Here is a 25,331-nt window from a genome sequence, read left to right on the forward strand (position 1 = left end):
AACTGGAGCACCCGGAGGAAACCCACGTAGACACGGGGAGAACATGCAGACTCCACACAGACAGTCACCTGAGGCTGGAATTGAACCCGGGTCCCTGGTGCTGTGAGATTGCATTGCTAACCACTGAGCCACCGTGCCGTCCAAAGATGATCAGAGTATTAGATAGGGTGCACAGTGAGAGCCATTTCCCTCGGATGGAGATTGCTAGCACGAAGGGACATAGCTTTAAATTGAGGGATGATAGATGTCAGACAAATGTCAGAGGTAGGTTCTTTACTCGGTGAGTAGTAAGGGCATGGAATGCCCTGCCTGCAACAAGAGTAGACTCACCAAGTTGAAGGGCATTTAAAAGGTCATTTGATAAACATATGGATAATAATGAAATTGTGACGGTTTGATGGGCTTCAGTTTGGTTTCACAGTTCGGCGCAACATTGAGGGCTGAAGGGCCTGCACTGCACTGTAGTTTTCTCTGTTCTATGTTCTATGCTGACGAGGCACAGCAGATCAGACAGCATCGCAGGAGTGGGAAAGTTGACATTAAGGGTCTGGACCCTTCTGGTCTCCCTTCTCTAGGACGGAAGTTATTAAACTAGAAATGGGTGCTCGGAAGCTCCTAAGACTTGAAGGTTTGAGTTATTGGAGAGGCTGGGTGGACTGGAACATTTTTCACTGGAGCTGCTGAGGAAGTTGAGGGCTGACTTCTGCAAGGTTTATAAAATCATGAGGACAATAGATAAAGTGCATAGACAATGTCTTTTGCTGAGGGTAGGGGAGTCCAAAACAAGACAGCATAGGTTTAAGGTGAGAAGGGCAAGAGTTAAAAGAGACATGAGGGGCAAAGTTTTGACACAGCGGGTGGTGTGTAGATGGAATCAGCTGCCAGAGGAAGTGGTAGAGGTCGGTACAATGACAACATTTAAAAGACATCTGGACTGGTACACATATAGGAAAATTTTAGATGGATATTGGCCAAACATAAGCAAAATGGATAGTTCAGTTTAGAATACCTGGTTGGTTTGAACGAATTGAGCCAAAGGGTCTATTTACATGCTCTATGACTCGATGACTCTATGATCTGGCGTGGAAGCCAAGCAGAGTTCAGTAGATTGGCATTCAGGCAGGAAAGAAGGATCCTGCAGCCGGTTTCCGAATAAATTCATGTAAACTCTGACAATATCTACACCAGGCCTCAGATATTTCAAAATTCAATTTGAAGGATTTAAAACCAGGTGCTGTCCATTCCTCAAACAACAAGAAGATGTCCTTGATACTCAGGAGAGAACTGATTATGTTCATGGAGAGTGCAGTGTTCCAAGAGAACATTTCAAAATTTGAAGTGACTTTGTGGATCCTCTTGTACTAACATTCCAGGGTTAAATAAATGCCCCAACTGCGGCTGTTTTCAGACTGTAATCTGTGTTGAATTCAGGCATCCAACAGGAGTTTCTGGTGCTGGTGGGGAGGGCTGTTGTGGCTTCAATGTAATCTTGTTTGTACCTGGGGAGGAGAACAATTAATATCTTTGCCATCTCTGACCACACAGAAACAAATGGATTGTGTCCAATGTTATTTGCTTTCTTGCAGGGTGTTGTGCCTCTCACTAGAATACAATCCTCATGCTTACGCAGTAGTTTTGGTTATTCAAATTTCAAAATCTCCTACTAATTATACCCTGGGTGATAGAGTCTTGTTATCATGAAATTAAACTGGAAACTCAATGACATTTTCCTACAGTTCAGTCAGTTTGGAAGGTTGGGTGTCAGATCAGCGATTATCTATATTTCACACGAGAGCACATGGGACATAGAAGGAGTGAACAGCTTGCATGAGGTTTTGCAAAATCTAACACTGAATCAATAGTGTGGGGATGTGGTGAAGGGCCCAATATAATTGAGAGAAAATGTGGGATCTGGCTGAGGGCAGAACAATGGGAGGATAAAATTGGTGTCATGGCTGTAGGTGGGGAATGGTGCAGAAGTCAGTCAATGGAAGTAAATGATGACCTCGAAGTTTAGAGGTCAGGACTCACTGAAAGTGTGCTCATCTCATTGTATTTGCTGGAGGGCTCCTGAAAAGGCTTTGATAATTACCACCCAGAGGATTTTAAAGGGAAAATGAGGTGACATTGTGCAGATACTAGATGATGTGGGAGTGTCCAATCCTGAATAGCCCTAAGGCTTGGATTTACCATGGTGCATTCAATCCGATCTTGGAGTCAACATGTGAAAACTGTGGCTGTGGCTATTTGTCAAGCTGAAAGTAGGACTAGTATAGATTTGGAACAATTGTTTTAAGGTGCAGACTCAATAGGCTGAAGAGCCACTTCTGAACTGAATAATACTACACTTTCATCACCATGCAATACATTATTCTCTCTGCAGATTTGGTCAATACTCTTGCATATTGCTGCAGCATGTATAGCGATCCAATTGGTCTATACCAGCACACAGCATTCAATCCAAATCTCTCAGCATGATTTCAATATTAACATCCTGATATACCTACTCTCCCATCTGTTAAAACTGGAATGGAAGAGAATGGACATGGGTGAATATTGTGGCTGTGGTTATGTAAATTCAGAAATGTTTGCAATCAATAATTTTTGAGTACTAAATAGACAGCCCCTGACAGCTATGCATAGAGACAGAGAAAATATGATCAGTATTTTTAAGCTTATGTTCACCTCTCTGTCTTACAGTCAATTTATTGGCGGTAGGCATCCTGTCCCGAAGAAAGTGTGGCCTCTCCAAATGCACAACTTGTTATCTGGTGGCCATGGCGACAGCGGATCTAATAGTCATTATGACTGAGATTATACTGAGGCGTTTTCGTTATTATTATTACAGGAACAGTGGTTTTCTCATGCATTTTCTGGACATTACTCCTTTGTGCAGTGTTCTCTATGTCTTGCATCGTGCAGCCATAGGTTGTTCCATCTGGTTCACCGTCACATTCTCCTTTGACCGATTTGTAGCCATTTGTTGTAGGAAGTTTGCAATCAAATATTGCAACCAGAAAACTTCATTTGCAGTATTAGTGACAACCTGCATTCTGCTCTGTTTCAAAAATCTTCCCTTTTATTTTAGATTTGAAGCTAAAATGTTAATCAACAATGTGCCATGGTTCTGTATGACTAAGCCAAGCTATTTTACTGACCCTGGATGGATTGGCTTTAAGATTATTGATAAGATTTTAACCCCATTGATCCCATTCACTTTAATTCTGTTGCTCAACGCTTTGACAGTCAGGCATATTTTACTGGTCAGTCAAGTCCGTGCAACACTGAGGACTCAGACTAATGGGCAGAATTGTGGTGATCCAGAGATGGAAAATAGAAGGAAGTCTATTATGTTACTCTTCACCATATCTGGCAGTTTCATACTTCTGTGGTTTGTGAACGTTTTGTATTTCTTTAATATTTCACATCACTTCGATTACAATTCTGCTTATATCTTTGACCAGTGTGGATATATGCTGCGGAACTTGAACTGCTGCACAAACACATTTATTTATGTGGTGACCCAGTCCAAGTTCAGATACCAATTGAAGAGTGCGATAAAATATCCAGTTAAATTTATTGTTCATTTCATTAACTATCAGAAGCCTTAGAGCATCCTGCGATCCAATGCATGGGGTGCAAGATCTGACAGGATAATGACCAGAAGGAACTGATGATTGAGAATGAAGAAACCCAATCACGAGGTAAGAGGCAACAGGTGGCTGTTTGGAACAAGGACAGAACCTGCCTGCGTGGGTACAAAGCCCTAAAGAGCTGTGAATCACGGGGATGTATCTCGAGAGCACTGAATTACGCAAGCAAGATGAGTTCAAGAAACCAATCATCTGTACTATAGGGCAACAGGTGACATTTGCAAGTCCAGGTACAGGGCCTATATCTAATCACCCATTACATTGAACAGTCTAAGTATTCCTACAGCGTGGAAACAGGCCCTTTGGCCCAACAAGTCCACACCCACCCTCAAACATCTCACCCAGATCCATCCCCCTATCATCCACCTAATTGACACTACAGGCAATTTAGCATGGCCAATCCAGTCGAGCCTGCATATTTTTGGAATGCGGGAGGAAACCAGAGTACCAGAAGGAAACACACGCAGATGCAGGGAGAATGTGCAAACTCCACACAGTCGCCCGAGAATCGAATTGAACCCAGGTTCCTGGTGCTATGAGGCAGCAGTGCTAACCACTGAGCCACCATGCCACCTTGATGAAGACACTTGCCAGCTGCTCCAACTCAACCACCTCCCATCGGCACAGAAATGAAACCAAACTGTTCCCACTGAACTAAATTGCTTCAAATGCTTGAAATCAAATAATGGCAGAATAGTTATAGCACGAAAAGTGTTCATTCTGTCAATCAAGTTAGGGTTGGCTCTCTGTCCGGACAAATCCCCCTCTTTCCCCATTTTATTCTACATGTTATAACTTTGCAAATATTAATCTAATTTTATTTTGCATGACTTGATTTAACATTCCTGATCTTAACCACTCACTGTTTTGTTTCAATTTACCAACAGCTTACTTTGCCAAATAAATTTAATCAGGGTGTTATTGTTCTTGATCCTTCCATCAATGGGAAGACTTTCTCCCTTTTGACTCCGTCCATCATTCTCCTGATGTCAAGTATGTCTCGCAAATATTCCATCAACATTTCCTTCGCCAGCATAAACAAATTGAACTACTCCTGAAGCTCCTTGTCCCTGGAACTATTCTTCACACATACCTTGAAATCCGTCTTGGACTGGAGCAGCAGAACTAGATAAAATATCCAGTTGAGGATGAATCAGAGCTGTATCCATTGTTTGCAGAACTTGGTTTCATGTGTTCTTCAAACTCTTAATACAGATTTTGCATGCATTATTGACCCATGTTCTCAATCCACATTGGCATCTTTAACAATTACACAGATATCAACAAGGTTCCTCTTTTTCTCTTCTCTATTAGGTTTGTAAAGTTACATCCCACAAAAAAAATCTTCACACCTCCCTGCATCAACTTTCATTCAGCGTATCTGTGCTCATTCCTCCTGAAACACAGACTGTTGTAATGTAGAAACAGGCAATTTGTCCCCTCATTGCTGCACCATCTATGCGAATCAGCATTTCACATGGTGACATTCTTGAGCCTCCACTCCATGCTGTTGCATTTTTTCATTTATCAATTTAAATTATAATCCCTATTTGAATTTTTCAGTTGAAACTTGCTGACAATGCAGCCAGTTATTTTTTGGAGAAAAGCAAGATATTTTTCATCAGCTTGTTCAAAGAACTAAGAAAATTACAGCATTGGAACAGGCCATTCGATCCTCCAAGCCTCCACCGACCCAGATCCTCTATCTAAAACCAGCACGAAAAGACTTTGAAAAGAAGAGGAAAGAAAACTTTCAAGTCAAGCAAAGACCTAAGTTCAATTGACCAAAGAATGAATTGAAGAACTTCTGTCATCAACAATAAGGTGAACTTTTCCACTCAGAACGAAAAGAAAGGCACATCATTCCACATTTAGGTGTTGGATTCCTAATCAACTGAAGTCATTGCTCTCACCTTTTCTTCAGCTATGACATTTCTGCATGATTTTCTGTCTTGTCTGTCTGGCTTGTGAGTAAATGTGTGTACATGTTCAGATTCAAAGAGGATGCGCTGCAAATTTATGTATAAATCAATAATCACTATTTTGCCACTTGTTAATTGATAGATTCATTATTTTAAAGGGTTTTGGCATTTGTTAATTGTCAAAAGGCTTGTGAGTTTCTCACATCTGAGATGATAATCAAATGTGAGTCCATTAAAAATGTGAGTGATTTTGTGGCTAAGTGCATATTTCTGACAACTTGCAGAATAATGGGGCTTATTTCAGCATCCCCTCCCACTAGTGTCATGACAATGCTGCCCAGCTTTGCTTATTGATATCTATCCTTTATGTTACACTGTCCCTTCATGTCCTACCTTGTAATTATTCTTCATATTGGTCCTCATCTGTCCGCTGATGCCTCAAAATTATTTTAAGCATGTTAAAGATTGAAACACTGTTCTCCTCACAGTTCCTACTATTATCAACTTTTAGAAAACCTGCAAATATTTAAATTGATCCGTGTACTCAAATTTTCAGTCATCAGGAATAGACCAGATTTAGAACCTTGAAGCCCTGGGATTCCACTTTAGACTTTCAGAATAGGATGGTGATTAACCTTTTCTGTTAGTTCCTCTTACTTAGAGAAATTGAGCCCGACAGCATGGAAACAGCCCCTTCGGTCCGACCAATGCATGCCAACCGTAATTCCAGGGAAAACTAGTGCCATCTGCCCGCTTCTTGCCCATATTCCTACAAACCATTTGCATTCATGTACTTACCCAAATGTCTTTTAAATGTCATAAATGTAACCCAAAATGCACCACTTCCTCGGGAAGTTTGTTCCACACATGAACAACCCTCTGTGCAAAAAAAACGTCCCTCATGCCTTTTTAAATATCTCTCCTATCATTTTAAAAATGTACCCTGTCGAATTGAAATCCCTCATGACAGGGAAAAGACAACTACCATTAAATATGCTTCAAACATAGAACAGTACAGCACACAATAGGGCCTTCGGCACTGTCTTGTGCCAAACTTTGATCCGAAACCTAAGGTCTATCTAACCTTCAACGCTACCTTATACTATCATCTGTACGCCTATGTAATAGCCACTTAAATGCATCTCAATGCAATGCATTCCACACTCCTACCACTCTCTGAGCAAAGAACCTACCTCTGATGTCTCCCTGATAGCTACTTCCTTTCAATTTAAAACAGCGTCCCCTCGTAAAACCTACCTCCACCCAAGGGAAAAGTCTCTGGCTGTCTCCTCTAATTGTACTTCTGCTTATTTTGTACACCTCTGTCAAGTTACCTCTCATGCTTTTTCATTCTGAAGGGAAAAGCCCTAGCGCTCTCAATTTTTCCTTGTAAGACCTTCTGTCCATTCCAGGCAACATCCTGGTAAATCTCCTCTGCACCTTTTCAAACACTTTCATAGCTTTCCTGTAATGAGCTGACCAGAACTGGACACAATACTCCAGATGTGGCCGAACCAGGCTTTTGTATAGCTGAAGCATGACTTCACGGCTCTTGAGCTCAATCCCGCGATTAATGAAAGCTAACACTCCATATACCTTCTTCACAACTCTATCCACCTGGGTGGCAGCTTTCAGGGAACTGTGAACATGAACCTCAAGATCACTCTGCTCTTCCACACTGCCAAAACTCTTTCCGTTAACGCTATATTCTGCTTTCAAGTTTGTACTTCGAAAATGAATCAGCTCACACTTTTCAGGGTTAAACTCCATCCGCCACTTCTCAGCCAAGCCCTGCATTCTATCAACGTCCCTTTGTAAACTCAAACAGCCCTCCACACTAACCACAACGTGACCCACCTTTGTTTCGTCCGCGAACTTGCTAATCCACCCTTCTACTCCGTCATCCAAACATTACAGGATTGACCACTTGAGAATGAAGCTTTGTTGCTGACTTTACTAGAACACATAACAATGCAGTCAGCAAGACATCTGTACTGAACATTGCTACCTGTATAATGTAGTCTATCACTAACAGACAAACATAGAAAGCAGGTGGTGTAGGCTATCCGCCCCTACAAGCCTGACCATGCTTCACAATGTTCATAGAATCTCAGTACCACATTCCTGCCCTCTTCCCTTACCCTTGATCCCTGACACTGCAAGGCCTTGTCCAGCTCCCTCTTGAATATATTGAATGAACTGGCTGCAACAGCTTTCTGGGGAAGAGAATTCCACAGGTTTGCAACACTCTGAGCAAAGAAATTCATCCTCACAGAGTCAGAGAGATATACAACATAAATAAACTCTTTGGTCCAGGTATCCTAAATAAATCTCGTCCCGTTTGTCAGCATTTGGCTCATGCCCATCACTCAACATATCCATCCAGAAGCCTTTTAAATGTTACAATTACCAGTCTTCACCACCACTTTCTCCAACAGCTTATTCTGTTTGTGCACCAGCCCCTGTGTGAAAAGGTTTTCCCTTAAGTTACTTTTACATCTTTCCCCTCTCACCTTAAACCTATACACTGCAGTTTTTGACTCCCCCACCTTGGGGGGAAAATATTGTCCATTCACCCGATCTGTGCCCCTCATGATCTTATAAACCCCTGTAAGATCAGTCCTTCAGCCTCCTATGCTTCAGGGAAAGTATCCCCAGCCTATTCAGTGTCTCCCCACAGCTCAAACCCTCCAACATCCTTGTAAATCTTTTCTGAACCCTTTCAAGTTTCACAATATCCTGCCTGTATCATGGAGTCCAAAACTGCACACAGTATTCCAAAAGTGGCCTAACCAATGTTCTGTGCAGCCAGACCATGACCCTCCAACTCCTAAACTCAATGCATTGGTCAATAAAAGCAAACATACCAAATGCCTTCTTCACTGCCCTGTCTACCTGTGACTCCACTTTGAGGGAAAAATGCACCTGCACTCCGAGATCTCTTTGTTCAACAGCACTCCCTGGGAGCTTACCATTAAGTGTTTCAGTCCTGCCATCATTTGCCTTTACAAAATGCAGCTCCTCACATTTATCTAAATTAAATTTCATCTGCCACTTTTCAGTGCATTGGCCCATTTAATCAAGATCCCATTGTACTCTGAGGTGGCCAGTTTTGCCAACCACTACACCTCCAATTTAGGTGTCATTTGAAAACGTACTAACCATACCTCCTCTGTTCATATCCAAATCATTTATGTCGAAGACAAAAGACTGTGAACCCAACACTGATGCTGTGGCATGCCGCTGATCACAGTGTCCAGTCTGAAAAGCAAGCCCCCACAACCACCGTCCATTTTCTACCTTAAAGCCATTTCTGTATCCAAATGGTTGATTCTCCCTGTTTTCCATGTGATCTAACTTGCCAACCAGTCTACCATGAGGAACCTTGTTGAGTCCCTCACTGAAGTCCATATAAATCACATTGACCACTCTGTCCTCATCAATTCTCTTCATTAGTCGGTCAACAAATCAAGCTCATGAGACAGTATTTCCCACACAAAAATGTTAACTATCCTTGATCAGTCTTTGCCTTTCCAATCACACGTAAATCCTGCCCCTCAGAATTCTTTCCAACAACTTGCTCATCTCTGATGTCAAGCTCACCAGCCTATAGTTGCCTCGCTTTTCCTAACCATCTTCCTTAAATAGTGGCACCATGTTAGTCAACTTCCAGTCTTCTGGCACCTCACCTGTGTTTATCGATGATACAACTAACTCAGCAAGGGGACCAGCAATTACTTCCTGAGCTTCCTACAGTGTTCACGGGTACACCTGATTGGGTCCTGGGGAGTTATCCACCTCTAAGCTTTTTAAGACATCCAGCACTCCCTCCTCTGTAATATGGACATTTTTCAAGATGTCGCTATCTATTTGCTCATGATCGTCGTCTTCCATATCCTCCCCAGTCAATGCTGATGTGAAATACTTAGTTATTAACTTCCCCTTCTTCTGCAGTTCCACAAATAGGTGGCCTGTATGATCTTTAAGGGACCCTTTTCTCTCCCTTGTTACTCACTTGTCCTTAATGTATTTGTAGAATCCCTTTGGATTTTCCTTAACCCTATTTGACAAAGCCATCTCATATCCCCTTTTTGCCCTCAAGATTTTCCTGTAAAGGACACTCATTGAACTTCGCACCAGAGAGACAACATACCATCCTGGACTCTTGTTTGCAGCCGCAGAAAGACCTATCTGTTCTGCTTGCAATCTAACCCCTTATCAGGAAATGTCTGCCACTCTTTCTCCTGCCCTCCTGTGCAGCAGAGCCAGCCACTGTGCCATGAACCTGCTGGTGTCAACTTCTCCTGATGAGCCATTTCCCCAACAGTATATCTGTTTTGGAGGAACTGCCTTCCTACTCTTCTCTCTCTGCTGCTCTCTTATTCTCCATCTTCATGGATCATAGAATCCCTATAATGTGGAAACAGGCCCTTCAGCCCAACAAGTCCAGTCAGCCCCTCAGAGCATCCCACCCAGACCCATCCCTCACACCCCTCCTAATCCACACGTCCCTGAACACTACAGGTAATTGAGTGGCCAATCCACCTAGACTGCACATCATTAGACTGTGGGAGAAAACCGGAGCGCCCAGAGGAAATCCATGCAGAAGAGAGAGAATATGCAAGCTCCACACAGACAGTCACCCAAGCGTGGAATCGAAGCCGGGTCCACGGCGCTGTCAGGCAGCAGTGCTGATCACTGTGCCACTGTGCCAAATACCATTAATGGATTATGGTATTGATTCCAGATTTTTGTTGGAGTGAAATTCCACTATCTGCCATGCCAGGATTTGAACCCAGGACTTGAGAAAATTAAAAACCAAAAGAACTGCGGATGCTGTAAATCAGGAACAAAACCAAAGTTGCTGGAAAAGCTCAGCAGCCTTGGCAGCATCTGTGGAGGAGAAAATAGGGTTAAAGTTTCAGATCCGATGACCCTTCCTCTGTTCTAAGGAAGGGTCACCAGACCTGGAATGTTAACTCTGTTTTTGCTTTCATAATTGAGAACATTACCTGGGTCTCTGGATCAACTGTCCCATGATAATACCACTAGGCCATCACATTCCCTCTTGCTCAGCAATTTTTATGTGCAGTGTGACCAACTCACTGAACATGCTGCCCATGATTTCCTCAGCCTTGCAGCTGGATTCACGTCAGACAGGAGCTACAGCTGGACATGTTTTCTGCAGGTGTAAGAGTCACGGACATCCGAGTGGTCCCTGAATTCCCACATTGCACACAAGGACCAAGATGCAGGCCGAGGATCTCCTGCCATGACAAAAACCTTAAGTTAACAACAACAGCAACAAAGCCAAGAGAAAATAAAAGAAAAGAGAAACTACTTACCAGTTCCTGTCCATTCCATTACCTGCTAGCTATGATATCATGGCTCAATTTCCTTACACTTCCCCTTTGCCCTTCTGCCCTCAGCAGCTGCAGTAGTTCACTCCTCCTCCAACTGCTGCTCCCTCCGGCTCATTCACACACGATCCCTCAACTCGACTTGTCCAACTCCTCCCATACTTTGCTTAGCTCTCAGTGTTTCACTCTGTGCAGCTAGGCCTGGCTTTTATACCCTTGGTCTGTCCTGCTTCTTTCAACTTCTCCCAGAATCCAATGAAATCCCTTCTCAATGGTGTCTTATATGGATACGACAGATAATAGATTCAATGAGAGAAAAATAATGCAGGGTCTATAGGAGAGAGATGTCAATAAAACAATAGGAGAAAAAGATGGGCCATGTGAAAATGCTGTAGGGCAAGGTTAGACAGAGCCCCAAAGTGTTCGACAAGTACATCATGGAGATGAGAATAACAGTGGGGAAGAATGGGACAATCTGTGCATGAAGCTGCAAGACATTTGTAGAGTTTTAAATAGATACTCCACATGTGTATCTTCCTTCTTGAGGGAAGGCAAGTACAAATTTCAAGAAGTTGGCCTGTGAAACTCTTGAGCAGATTGGTGCAAGAAGCAATGAATTATCGGAGATTTTACCCGATTTAAAAGTGGTCAAACTTAAAAGGGCTCCAGTTGAATTGCATCCCAAGCTGCTATTGGAAGCAATGAAGTGAATTATAGGGGCCTGACCCAAATTTTCAAATCCCTTCTGACCACAGGGCATGTGCCAGAGGACAGGAAAACAGCTAATGTGGTTTCCCTTGACAAAAATGATGGTAGAGATAAACTAATGAGTATAACATCCCTCTTGGAGGTAGTGTTGGAGAGACAAATAATAAAAAGGAAAATTCATCTTCATTTAGAGGCAAGATTTGAACAGGGAGAGTCAGCAGAGCTTTGTTAGATGGAGATCATGCTGAATAAACCCATTGGATTTTTTTTGAGGTGGTCGCCAAGAGTTTCAGGTTGGTTGGCTCACTGAGCTGGTTTGTTGAAACAACAAGCCAGTTCATGAGCCAACCAAACCCAACACCCACAACCCAAGCTACGGATCTACTCCAAAACCTGAGAGCCAAGAGTTTGTTGAGGGTCGGGCAGTTTTTGTACTTTACATTGATTTCAGCAAGGCCTTCGACAATGTTCCGCATGGGAAAAAGACAATGAAGGCAAAAACTCATGGAACCCCGTGTCACTTGATAGGTTAGACAAAAAAATTGGCATAGTGGCAGGAAGCTGGACAGGCAACCCCAAGGCTTCTCTGTTCCTTTGCGTTTCCTAGTTTATGGCTGTGCAATGAGTACTCCCTTGTCTTGCTCAGTCTTCCAAAATGAATCATTTCACATTTATCAGGGTTAAATTCCATCTTCCATTGGCCTTCCCAAGTGACAAATTCATTTATATCCTCCAGTATCCTAATACCTTGAGCTTCAGAACATCAGAGAGGGGCGACACCGTATTTCATTTGTTGTTGTAATTCAGGATAGAATAGTCAGATGAAAGGACACTGTTCTCTGTGTCAAGGATCAAGAGCACAAAAAGCTGTGTTGCCTCCCTGGTGCCCAAATTCAGGATATCTCATCTGGGCTGCAGAGGAACTTGGAGCAGGAAGGGAAAGATCCCGTGGTCATGGTCCACCTCGGTACCAGCTATTTAGGCAGAAAGAAGTTCTACTGATGGAATATGAACAGCTACAGACTAAATTTTTTAAGAAGCAGAACCAAGAAGGTAATAATCTCTGGATTACTACTTGAGCCATGAGCAAACTGACTCAGGGTCAATAAGATAAAAGAGGAAAAGGCATGTCTCAAAGATTTGGGTGGGAGAATCATTCATGGAGCAATAGCATTAGTGCTGGGGAAGGAGGAAACTGTTCTGATAGGATGCACTCCAGCTGAATTGTGTTGGGACCAGCGTTCAGTTGTACAGAAACATAGAAAGTAGGTGCAGGAGTAGGCCAATCAACCCGTTGGGCCTGCACCACCATTCAATACGAACATGAATGAACATGCAATCTCAGTATGCCATTTCCACCCTCTCTCCATGCCACATGATCTCTTTAGCCACAAGGCTCAGGTCCAGATCCCAGCCTCTCAGATATATCTAAATGAACTGAACTCAACAGCTTCCTGTCGAGACAATTCCACAGGTTCACAACTTTCTGAGTGAAGAAATTCTTCCTCATCTCAGTCCTGAATGGTTTACCTCATATTCTTACACTGTGACTCCTCATTATTGGCATCCCAGATACTCTTCCCACTTCTAGCCTGCCCAGTCCCATAAGGATTTTATATGTTTCTGTGAGATCCCCCCATTTTCCTAAATTCCAGTGAGTACAAGCCGAGTCAATCCAGTCTTTCAACCCAAAAATCAGTCTCATGATCCTTCACTGGACTCCTTCAGTGGCAAGAATGTTCCTCCTCAGACTGAGAGGCCAAAGCTACACATAATACTAAGGTGTGGCCTCACCAAGGTCCTGTATAACTGCAGCAAGATGTCCTTTCTCCAATACTCAAATCGTCTCACCATGAAGGTCAGGATGCCATTAGCTTTCCTTGTTGCCTGCTGCTCCGATCAACCTTCAGTGACTGTTTCTACCATGACACCCAGATCCTGTGAACAAGTGTGGAAAACATTGAAGCTGGATAGAAGGGCTCAGCAGAGGTTCAAGTTTCCAAAATAATTAATAAAACAGACAGTATCAGAAGGGTCAGAGATCTAACTTCAGGCACAGCAGATGCGTGTTGTAGGGGATTGCCATCAACGCAGGAATTGAGTGTATTGTACTTAAATCTACACAGTATATGAAACAAGATAAATTAGCTGACAGCGCAGATTAAAATTGGCAAGTATGATATTGTGACTATCACAGACAAGTGACTACAAGGGGATCAGGGCTGGGAAAATAAGTAGCCAATGAAACACGCCCTATTGAAGGACAAGCAGTTGGGCAGAGGGGCTGAGTCAAAAGGCATAGAATCTGTGTGGGTAGAGTTGAGGAACTGAAAATCAAAAAAGACCCTGATGGGAGTTGAGTGCAGGCCTCCTAAATGTAGTCAGGATGTAAGTAAGCAAATAAATCAGGAGATAGAAAAGGCATGCCACTATTACAATAATCATGAGGGATTTCAGTATGCAGGTGGACTGGGAAAAATCAGGTTGGTTGCGGGTCTCAAGGGAAAAAAAAACTTGTGGAATGTCTATGACACGGTTTTTGGAGCAGCTTGTGGAATAGCCCACGAAGGGATAGGCAATTCTCAACTTAGTGTTGTATAATGAGGCAGACTTGATCAGGGAGCCAAAGGTGAAGGAACTCCCGGGTCCAATGACCACAATACAATAGAATTCACCCCACAGTTTGAGGGGGAGAATATTGAATCAGATGTATCAGTATTAAAGATGAATAAAGGTAACTACAAAGACGTGAGAGAGGGGCTGACTAGTATCGCTGAAAAGGGGAGATTAGCAGGGAAGCTGTCGGAACAGCAATGGTCAGATTTTCTGGGGGTAATTTCAGAGACACAGCAGAAATTCATCCCAAGGAAGTAGAAACAAACTAAGGAAAGGATGAGGCAACCAGGGCTGGCAAGGGAAGTCATGGAGAACATAAAAGCAAAAGAAAAAATATACAACCTAGTGAAACCGGAGGATTTGACAATTTTTAAAAACCAGAAAAGAATGCCGAAATAAAAGTGGGAGAAGATGAAATATAAATATTAAATAGCTAAATCTCCAGAAGGGGATTGCGAGAGTTTTTGTAAATCTGGAAAAGGTAAGAATGAGGCACCTGTGGATACTGAATTAATGAGAAATGAGGCTGGAGAAGTAGTAATTAGAGATCATAGATCATAGAATTCCGACAGTGTGGAAACAGGCCTTCAGCCCAGCAAGTCCACACTGACACTCAGAGCATCTCATCCAGACCCATCCCACTATACCCGACCTAATCTAAACATCTCTGAAAAGTATGGGCAATTTAGTGTGGTCAATCCACCTAACCTGCACATCTTTGGACTGGGAGAGGAAACTGGAGCACTCGGAGGAAACCCACACAGACACATGAAGAATATGCAAACGCCAGAGTTGCCTGAGGGCGGAATCAAACCCAGATCCCTGGCGCTGTGAGGGCAGCAGTGCTAACCACTCAGCCAACATGCCACCCTAAATGGAGGAGAACAAAGAAATGGCAGAGCAACTATTCTTCATATAGCAAGCCCTCAGCCCCCAAAAGTTCTTAGAAATTCCTTCTGGACCTCATTCAATGCTAGCACATTTCTCCTGAGATATGAGGCCCAAAACTGCTCACAATATTCCAAATGAGGTCTGACCAGATCCTTATATAGCCTCAGCTGTATCCGTCTGGTCTTGGACTCCATCCCAATTGAAATGAATCGCCTTCCTAACTGCCAACTGAACTAACTTGCGCGTTAACCTGAATTTTACACCAGTTTTCACAGTGGAAGACACCAGCAGCAAAACAGAACTTCAAAAGAAGCGTGGGCAGAGGGGAGAATAGTGGCCACCACGTGCTTGGGAATCTGAGAACTAATAAATCACCCGGCCTGCTGAAGGACGTAGCTCAAGAGTTTGTGGTTGATCTAGTGGTGATCTTTCAGGAATCACTGAAGTCAGGGAGGGTCCCAAATGACTTGGAAATGGCTAATGTAACATCCCTGTTTAAGAAGAAAGGGAGGCAGAAAACAGGAAACTATAGGCTGGTTGGCATTGATTAAGATTTTGGCATCTATTATCGAAAATGATATTGCCGATAACTTGGAAGTACATGGCAAAACAGGCTGAGCCAACACTCTTCATCAAGGGAAGATCATGCCTGACAAACCTTTTAGAGTTCTTTCGTGATATAGCAAGCAAATTAGGGAATGGAGAGCCAGTGGACATGACTTATTGGATTTCCAGAAAAGGTCTTTGACAAGGTGTCACACAAAGGGGTCCTGAATTAGTTAAGAACCTAGGGTTTAGGGACAAGGCACTCGCAAAGATAAAGGATTGGCTGACTGCCAGAAGGCAGAGAGTAGGCACAAGGGGGTCTTTTCCAGGATGGCAGCCGGTGACAAGTGGAGTTTTGCAGGTGTCAGTTTTGGTGCCACAACTATTCTGAGGGCATTGATGCTAATTTTGCGGGTGATAGAAGGATATGTGGAGGGACAGGTCATTTTAAGGAAGTGGGGAAGCTGCAAAAAGACTTGGATATCCGAGATGAGTGGGCAAAGTGTGAAGTTCTGCACTTTGGCAGGAAGAAGTGAGCTTTAGGTTATTTTCGAAAGGGGGAAATTCTTTGCAAACCTGAAGAATAAAGGCGCTTGGGAGCCCGAGTTCAGGATTCTCTTCAGGTTAACGGGCAAGTTAGTTCAGTTGGCAGTTAGGAAGGCGATTCATTTCAATTGGGCTGGAGTCCAAGACCGGAGGTATACTGCTGAGGCTATGTAACGATCTGGTCAGACCTCATTTGGAATATTGTGAGCAGTTTTGGGCTTCTTATCTCAGGAGAAATGTGCTAGCATTGAATGAGGTCCAGAGGGAATTTCTAAGAGTAACTTTTGGGGGCTGAGGGCTTGTTATATGAAGAATTGTTGAGGGCTCTGAGTTGAGACTTGATGAAGTTGAAAAGGATGAGGGGGATCTGATTGAAACTTACAGGATATTGAGACACTTGGACAGATGGACATGAAGAAAGTGTTTTCACAAGTAATAGAGACTGGCACCTGAAGGCCTCAGAATGAAAGATGACCCTTTAGAACTGAAATGAAGAGGAATTTCTTCAGCCAGAGGGTGGTTAATCTGTGGAATTCATTGGCTGCAGTGGACTGTGGAGGCAAAGTCATTGAATGCATTTAAGATAGAAATGGGAGGTTCTTGAGTAGGAAGGGGGTTAAAGGGTGACAGGACGATGGCAGGATAATAGGGTTAAAAAACGTACCAGCCATGATAAAAATTGTGGCGCAGTCTCAATAGCCCGAATTACCTAGTTCTGCTCTTATATCTTATAGCATTATAGATTTCAGAGCAGAGAGGTCATGTTGAAGCTACACACAAGTTTGGTTAATGAAATGTGAGGCTGGATGAACACAGCAGGCCAAGCAGCATCTCAGGACCACAAAAGCTGACGTTTCTGGCCTAGACCCTTCATCAAAGAGGGGGATGGGGTGAGGGTTCTGGAATAAATAGGGAGAGAGGGGGAGGCGGACCGAAGATGGAGAGAAAAGAAGATAGGTGGAGAGGACAGTATAGGTGGGGAGGTAGGGAGGGGATAGGTCAGTCCAGGGAAGACGGACAGGTCGAGGAGGTGGGATGAGGTCAGTAGGTAGGAGATGGAGGTGTGGCTTGGGGTGGGAGGAAGGGATGGGTGAGAGGAAGAACAGGTTAGGGAGGCAGAGACAGGTTGGACTGATTTTGGGATGCAGTGGGTGGAGGGGAGATTTTGAAGCTGGTGAAGTCCACATTGATATCATTGGGCTGCAGGGTTCCCAAGCGGAATATGAGTTGCTGTTCCTGCAACCTTCGGGTGGCATCATTGTGGCACTGCAGGAGGCCCCTGATGGACATGTCTTCTAAAGAATGGGAGGGGGAGTGGAAATGGTTTGCGACTGGGAGGTGCAGTTGTTTATTGCGAACCAAGCAGAGGTGTTCTGCAAAGCGGTCCCCAAGCCTCCGCTTGGTTTCCCCAGTGTAGAGGAAGCCACACCGGGTACAGTGGATGCAGTATACCACATTGGCAGATGTGCAGGTGAACCTCTGCTTAATGTGGAAAGTCATCTTGGGGCCTGGGATAGGGGTGAGGGAGGAGGTGTGGGGGCAAGTGTAGCATTTCCTGCGGTTGCAGGGGAAGGTACCGGGTGTGGTGGGGTTGGAGGGCAGTGTGGAGCGAACAAGTGAGTCACGGAGAGAGTGGTCTCTCCGGAAAGCAGACAGGGGTGGGGATGGAAAAATGTCTTGGGTGGTGGGGTCGAATTGTAGATGGCAGAAGTGTCGGAGGATGATGCGTTGTATCCGGAGGTTGGTGGGGTGGTGTGTGAGAACGAGGGGGATCCTCTTGGGGCGGTTGTGGCGGGGGCGGGGTGTGAGGGATGTGTTGCGGGAAATGCGGGAGACGCAGTCAAGGGCATTCTCGACCACTGTTGAGGGAAAGTTGCGGTCCATGAAGAACTTGGACATCTGGGATGTGCGGGAGTGGAATGCCTCATCGTGGGAGCAGATGCGGCGGAGGCGGAGGAATTGGGAATAGGAAATGGAATTTATACAGGAAGGTGGGTGGCTAGAGGTGTATTCTAGGTAGCTGTGGGAGTCGGTGGGCTTGAAATGGACATCAGTTACAAGCTGATTGCCTGAGATGGAGACTGAGAGATCCAGGAAGGTAAGGGATGTGCTGGAGATGGCCCAGGTGAACTGAAGGTTGGGGTGGAAGGTGTTGGTGAAGTGGATGAACTGTTCGAGCTCCTCTGGGGAGCAAGAGGTGCCGATGCAGTCATCAACGTAACGGAGGAAGAGGTGGGGTTTGGGGCCTGTGTAGGTGCGGAAGAGGGACTGTCAGTCGTGGATGCCAAGCTCTATGTTGTTTCAGCATATTAACCTCTGACTGTATATAACGTGACAAATAGGCTGTACTCATAAATAAAATATCACTACACTGAATGTGCCTCCACAATTTTTCTCTTCAGTACCACAGAATCTATCAATAAAATGATTAGGGTGGAATGAACAACGAACAATACTGCACAGGCACAGACCCTTCAGTCCTCCAAGCCTGCACTGACACATTTTGCCCTTCCATACTAAAACTGTCTTCACTTACAGGATCCGTATCCCTCTACACCCGTCCTATTCATGTATTTGTCCAGGTGATCCTTGAATGGGTGCTAATGTGTCCTGTTCCACCGGGAGGACAGTGGCTCAGTGGTTAGCACTGCAGCCTCACAGTGTCAGGCACCTGGGTTTGATTCCACTCTTGGGTGACTGTCTGTGTGGAGTTTGCATTATCTCCACATGCCTGCTTGGGTTTCCTCCAGGTGCTCTGGTTTCCTCCCACAGTCCAAAGATGTGCGGGTTAGGTGGATTTACTGTGCTAAATTGCATGTAGTGTTCAGGGAGCTGTAGATTGGGTGGGTTACAAGGGGACAGGTCTGGGTGGGATGCTGTGAGGTTTGGTGTGGACTTGTTCGGCCGAAGGACCTGTTTCCACATTGTAGGGATTCTGTGACCACCCCTGGCAGCGTGTTCCAGGAATTCACCATCCTTTGGGTGAAAATGTGCCTCATGCATCTCTTTCAAACATCAGCCCACACCTTGAAACTGTGTGTCCTAGTAATTGACCCGTCCACCCTTCCTATTCTAGCCATGCCATTCACAATTTGATAAATCTCTGTCAGGTTGCCCCTCAACCTCCTGCAATCCAGTGAAAATAGAGAATATTTGGCAACTTCCAAAAGTAGAATATGTACAAAAGTTATAACTCAAAGGCTATGCCACAACTTGCCTGAGAATGGCTGTACAGCAGTTTTTCAATGTTTGTGACTAACACGGTTTCTGTAGCCAGACTGGAAACAAATATATCGTGCGTCACACACACAGACTGATTTGTTTGACTGGGACGAGGAAGTTTCACTCATAACCAAATGTACGTCGTTTATGGGATACTTTGGAGGGAGATTTACTTTGTCTCAAAGTTTTACAGTATAAACCTTGGCAATGTTGCATGGGATAGTGCAGCAGATATGTTGGTCCACATCTACACTGTACTGTACTTGATATTGGTGGTCGGATGGGTCAATGCAAAAGAGACTTTAAATTTTACATAATACGTGCACAGTGATTAGATGTTCTTAACGGGACAATGTATTTTATGGTTTGTTTTGATTCTGAAACTTGCTGTTTATTTTATTATGCTGATAGTTTCTGACAGATATTGCAAAGGACTTTTTAAACTTTGAAATGGTGGTGGCACCTTCTCTGCCTTCATATAAATTGTTATTCTGCTGAGTTACTTTGCAGTAATGCCATTACTGAGATGCAACCTCGATGAAGAATGATTCAGTAGTTGTATTTTATAGCAGCCCTATTCGCAGCAGCTCTGATGAGTGTGCGTACTGCTTGTATTTTCCATTCTTTAAGGAGGGAAAGGAATCTCTTCTTCTAGGTTTCTCAACAGGAGTTACAAATGGGGAGGGACAGTAATGAGAGCAATGCACGTGATCTCAAGTGAATGTTGCAGAAAGTTCAATAGAAGAACAAATGGAAAAGAGAGAATGCAAAAGCAAGAAGAAGAAAACTATTAAAAAAATCTTGGATTGAATCCATTTAGTCGAGAAGATAAAGTGTTCACGATGGAACACTGAGGTACCAGAGACTATTCTTCATTCGTTTGGATTAACTATGGTAAAGTTCAAGGACAATTTTGGAAATACAAGTCTACTTACATTTCTGGAAACTTGCTAAGGGGATTTTTGCTCCTGCAGTCATTTACATAGTGACGCCTTCTGCTTGGAAAAAGAACAAGCAAGCTCTCAGAATTCCCTTTGAATCAAAACCATAAAGACAGGAAGAAAGCAATTTGGCATAGAATCAAAACAAATATCTGTGGATGCTCGAGATCTGAAATGTAAACAGAAATTGGTAGGGAAACTCAGTAACTCCAACAGCACCTCTTGGACAAAGCAAATAACATTTCAAGTCCCTGTAACTTTGCACCAGAACTGATAGCGGTTAGGAAAGACTGGGATTTATATTGAAAATGAGATTGTTGGGGAAGCGGTTTGTGGAAGGGAGCTGAGCAGATAGGCGGAGACAGAGCCCAGATAGAAAGAGGTTTGGAAGAGGTAGACAGATAAGGGGCTTATTGATAATCGGCCAAAACAGAAGAAAATCTGAATTAATGACAATGAGAGCTGACAGGAGGAGAGAATGTAAGATAACAAGGTGCAGCGCTAAATGAACACAGCAGGCCAAGCAGCAGAGAAGCAGGAAAGCTGATGTTTCAGAAAATGAAAAAAGGCCCAGACCCAAAACATCAGCGTTCCTGCTCCTCTGATGCTACCTGGCCTGCTGTGTTCATCCAGCTCTACATCTTGGTATCTCAGATTCTCCAACAAGCAGCCCAAGTGATATCATTGATGTACCTGAGAAAGAGTAGTGATTGGGAGTCCAAATAAGACATGAACAAGGAATGTTCCATGTACCCCACAAAGAGACAGGGATAGCTGGAGCCCATGCAAGAATGAGTGACCACGCCTTTTATCTGAACCAAGTGAGCAGCATGAAACGAGAAGTTGTCCAAAGTAAGGGCGGCCTTGGAAAGGTAGAGGGCAGTGATGACAGATGGGGATTGCTCAGGCTTTCTTAACAGGAGGAAACAGAGATCCCTAAGACCATCCATGTGGGGGGTGGACATGGGATTGTATACCCGTGCTGAAGAGGAGGCAACCAATGTCCACAAACTGTAAATTTTGAAATTGAAGTAAAGCGTAGAAGAATTGTGGATGTAAATGGGGAGGGACTAGATAAAGGAGAGTCAGTGACACCCAGATCTGGAATGGACAGTAACAGGAACAATCCTTTTCAAGTCTACCCAGTCTAGACCCTCAGAGCTTTCCCTGTTAAATCAAGACACCTCTTTCTCTGCTAATCTCCAAGGGTTAAAAACTTAGCCCATCCAATAAGGGATCCTATTTTATTTCCAGCCAGTCGTCTGTCTCTATCCATCCCCTCTTAATTGTGTCTTCTCCAAAGACAATACATTGAGAATCTTAAATCCATTGATGTGACTTTAAATCCTCAACGCTCTACACATTCTCATGAATATTTTTCAGCAATCTTTCTGCTGATTTAAAATGTGTCTAAACTTATCACAACCAGAAATAGATACAATACTCCAGTTGAAAATTAAGCAATGTTTAATGTAGCTTCGATATTCCTCTTTACAGTTATCGATAAAAGCCAAGGGCACCATATACTTTTTTAAACATTGTGCACAACCGGCCAAATCCATTTGGCATGTATGAGTACTACATTTCTTTCGCCATTTGTCTACACATTATGTCAACTTCTATATGATTCACATAACTTCTCAGTTTTGCATCATCCACAAACTGTGAAACTGTGCCCTCTATATTAGGATATTAATATTGGAGAGAAGGTGCTAAAAAATCTTCCTGAGATTTCTATTACAATTCATTTCTGACACAATTTATAAAAAATTTCCACTACTGTTTATTGCCCTTCATTCAGTTCTAACTTTTGTTCCTTTTATTCCATGATCTCCAACTTTGTTCCTAAATCTCTCTTTGTGGACCCACCTCATTTTCCAAGTTCATAAATGCCAGCAATCTAACTAATGTAGATTTGCACTTGACAAATGCATGCTTTTTTTTCCCCCTTACTTAAAAAATTTTTGTTCTAAGTTCATTTCTATTAGCCTAAGCCTATGCTAACTAGTTACTGCCTCCCCACCCGCAAAATCACACCCAAACTATATACACTCATCATAATATTAAACAATTTGGTTAGATCTCTCCTCCATCTCTGTTCCACATAAGGCAATACTAACCTACTAACCTTTCCATCCAAGAGAACCTACCAAGCTAGAGAACAATTCATAATCATCAACTTATCCATAGTTTTTCTTTAATATCTTTTGTACAGCAAGCGGACCGGAATTGAAATCGGTATAATATGCCAAATCCAGTTCATTCCATTAAGCCTTCCACATCAGTGAGCTCTACATCATGTATCCAAACAAAATATTTTTGTTCTTGTGTTCAGTGGATCAAATGATGGTATAAAATCATATATTCATATTATTATAAAGGTCTACAGTAGACACAAAATACGCTTCAGCCCAATGTATCTGCATCAGTCAGAAACAAGCTCCTAACTGTTCTAATTCCATTTTCCAGCACTGGTCCATGTACACAGTGGCATCTAAAGTGCAGAGCTAAATGCTTTTTTACTATTATGAGCGTTTCTGCTAATTGTGCATCATGTATTCCCTTGCCATATTTAGCCTGCCATGTTGCGTCACCTCACAAGTGACCAGATTGAATTTCATTTGCCACTGATCAATACTTCTGATCAGGCCATCTATATCCTCCTGTAACCTTAGGCAATCTGGTCACTATTTTCAACTCCACTGATTGTTGAATCATTCAGAACATACTGATCAACCTGCGAGATTCAAGCCTAAATCACTTACATATGCCGCAATCAACAAGGCTAGATCACTTATCCCTCCGAGTTGAATAGAAATAGCTTTCTGGTCACAAAAACACCCCTGTCAATCGCTACTCCCTGCAACGCAACCAATTCTAGATCTAATTTGCCAAATTTTCTGATTCCATGAGTTTTACAATCGCTATCAGTTTCCAGTACGGGAACTTATCTAAAACCTTGCGGAAGTCCAAGCAGACTGCCTGTCATATCAGCTTAAAAATAATATCTCCAAAACTGTCCATTAAAGGTTAATCACTAAGGGTTAATAGTTCAAGACAATGAACTATTGAAACAAAGTGAAGAAAAAAGAAAATTGACCCAATGTTAAAAAAATGCCTGTTTTCACTGGGGTTTAAATGCATAAGCTTGATGATGTGTGGGAACAAGTCTTTCATGTAGCTAACATGGAGCTACCCGGATATGCTTCTAATTTGTTTTCCACACATTGGATTTTTAAAATATTCATTGATGGGATGAGGGCATTGCTGACTGTACAAACATTTTTATTGCCCATCCCTAATTGCTCAAAGGCAATTTAAAAGTCAACAACATTGTTTCGGTTCTGGAGTTGCATGGCTCGCAGTTTACTATCTAAAATCTCAGGATTCACAATGTCGTGCAACACTGAAGATAGGTCCATGCATTCTTGATGTGATCATGTAATGTTTGAAGTTAATCAACACCTCAAATTCATGTGAGTACACAATAGAGGAAACAAACGGCATTATTTCCTCACTCTAGGTCCCAAGCCCAGTAAATTTGTTTCCCTCATCCCATTTCGTTTGATCAATATTGATGATATCAACTTTCCTTCTCTCAGAGACATCAAGATTCAAGTAAGTACTTATTTCTACCTTTAAAAAAGTTTACCTCTGTAGTATGTTTTACCACTTCCACCATTCTCACATCTCTGGAGCGTGAGTGATAACAACGTACTATTAAACCAGTCTAATGCTCTTAGAGTCATACATTTGTTATGGAGGGGAAATAGCCAAACCCTTTAGATAATTAAACTGAGTAGTTAACAAGCCCCAATCTGTTATGACAGGAGCTGGGGTTCCCCTCTAATAACTACCTCCAAAACTCTAAGAGAAGCTTGCCTTTCCCCTCATAATTTGTTAAAGAGTGGTTAAAAGAAAGAAAATCTCTGATCCCCACGTTACAAGTAAGAAGAAACAATTTATTTATGATGTACTGATAGCAAGAACTGAGATACTGGAGTCAGAGATTACAAAGTGTGGAGCTGGAGGAACACAGCAGGCCATGATGCATCAGAGGAACAGGAAAGCTGGCATTTCGGGTTGGGATCCAAGTTTCTGATGCTGCCTGGCCTGTTGTGTTCCTCCCGCTCCACACTTTGTTCTTATTTTTGTTATAGATCTTTTATTGTCTCTTTTTTGGCTGTAACTCCTGTAATCTTTCAGAATTAAACACCTCTGCCTGATCCTCTATCTTTTTAGGTTCTTCCTTTAACCTTTCAACAAACAGGGTGTTAGCTAACCGGACCTCAAATTCATCGAGATGATGGTCTTTCTCTTTGGTTTTCCCTTCTTGCTTGAACCTACGACTGTGGGATGTTGGTCTGGAAAAATACCAGGATATTTTTCTTTTAATTCCTCAGTTCCCTGGTTTTCCTCCAGCTTCTACACTACAAGGGGCACCACTACCACTTTTGATCCTGGTAGAACCTTTCCGAGAACAAACTGTATTCCTGGAATAGACACTTGTTCAACTGCTCCAACTTTCACTTACCTACTTCTGATTGGACTTTCCAACCTGATCTTTCAGTTCAAGAGAAAACTATGTGGTAAATGGAAAAGCCCTGGGAAAAATTGATGCACAGAGAGATCTGGGTGTTCGGGTCCATTGTACCCTGAAGGTGGCATCGCAGGTCAATACAGTGATTAAAGAGGCATACAACATGCTTTCATTCATCAGACGGGGTATTGACTACAAGAGTTGGCAGGCCGTGTTACAGTCGTATAGGTCTTTGGTTCGACCACATTTGGAATGCTGAGTATAATTCTGGTCACCACATTACCAAAAGGATGTGGATGCTTTGGAGAGGTTGCAAAGGAGGCTCACCAAGATGTTGCCTGTATGGAGGGAATTAGCTACGAAGACAGGTTGAGTAGAATCGGATT

At 43.1% G+C, this 25,331-nt stretch overlaps 1 protein-coding gene across 1 annotated transcript in view; it reads left to right on the plus strand.

Annotated features, from left to right (window-relative positions):
- Positions 1-5,727, plus strand: part of LOC125448494 (alpha-2-macroglobulin-like) — a 170,493-nt gene extending 164,766 nt beyond the window's left edge. The window contains exon 37 of the mRNA XM_059638137.1: positions 3,603-5,727. Within this exon, the coding sequence (XP_059494120.1) occupies positions 3,603-3,611 (9 nt within the window). The 3' untranslated portion in view covers positions 3,612-5,727. The remainder of the gene's footprint in view (positions 1-3,602) is intronic.
- Positions 5,728-25,331: the final 19,604 nt, after the last annotated feature.

Source organism: Stegostoma tigrinum, chromosome 29 (genome assembly GCF_030684315.1).
Source record: "Stegostoma tigrinum isolate sSteTig4 chromosome 29, sSteTig4.hap1, whole genome shotgun sequence".
Classification (NCBI taxonomy): Eukaryota; Metazoa; Chordata; class Chondrichthyes; order Orectolobiformes; family Stegostomatidae; genus Stegostoma; species Stegostoma tigrinum.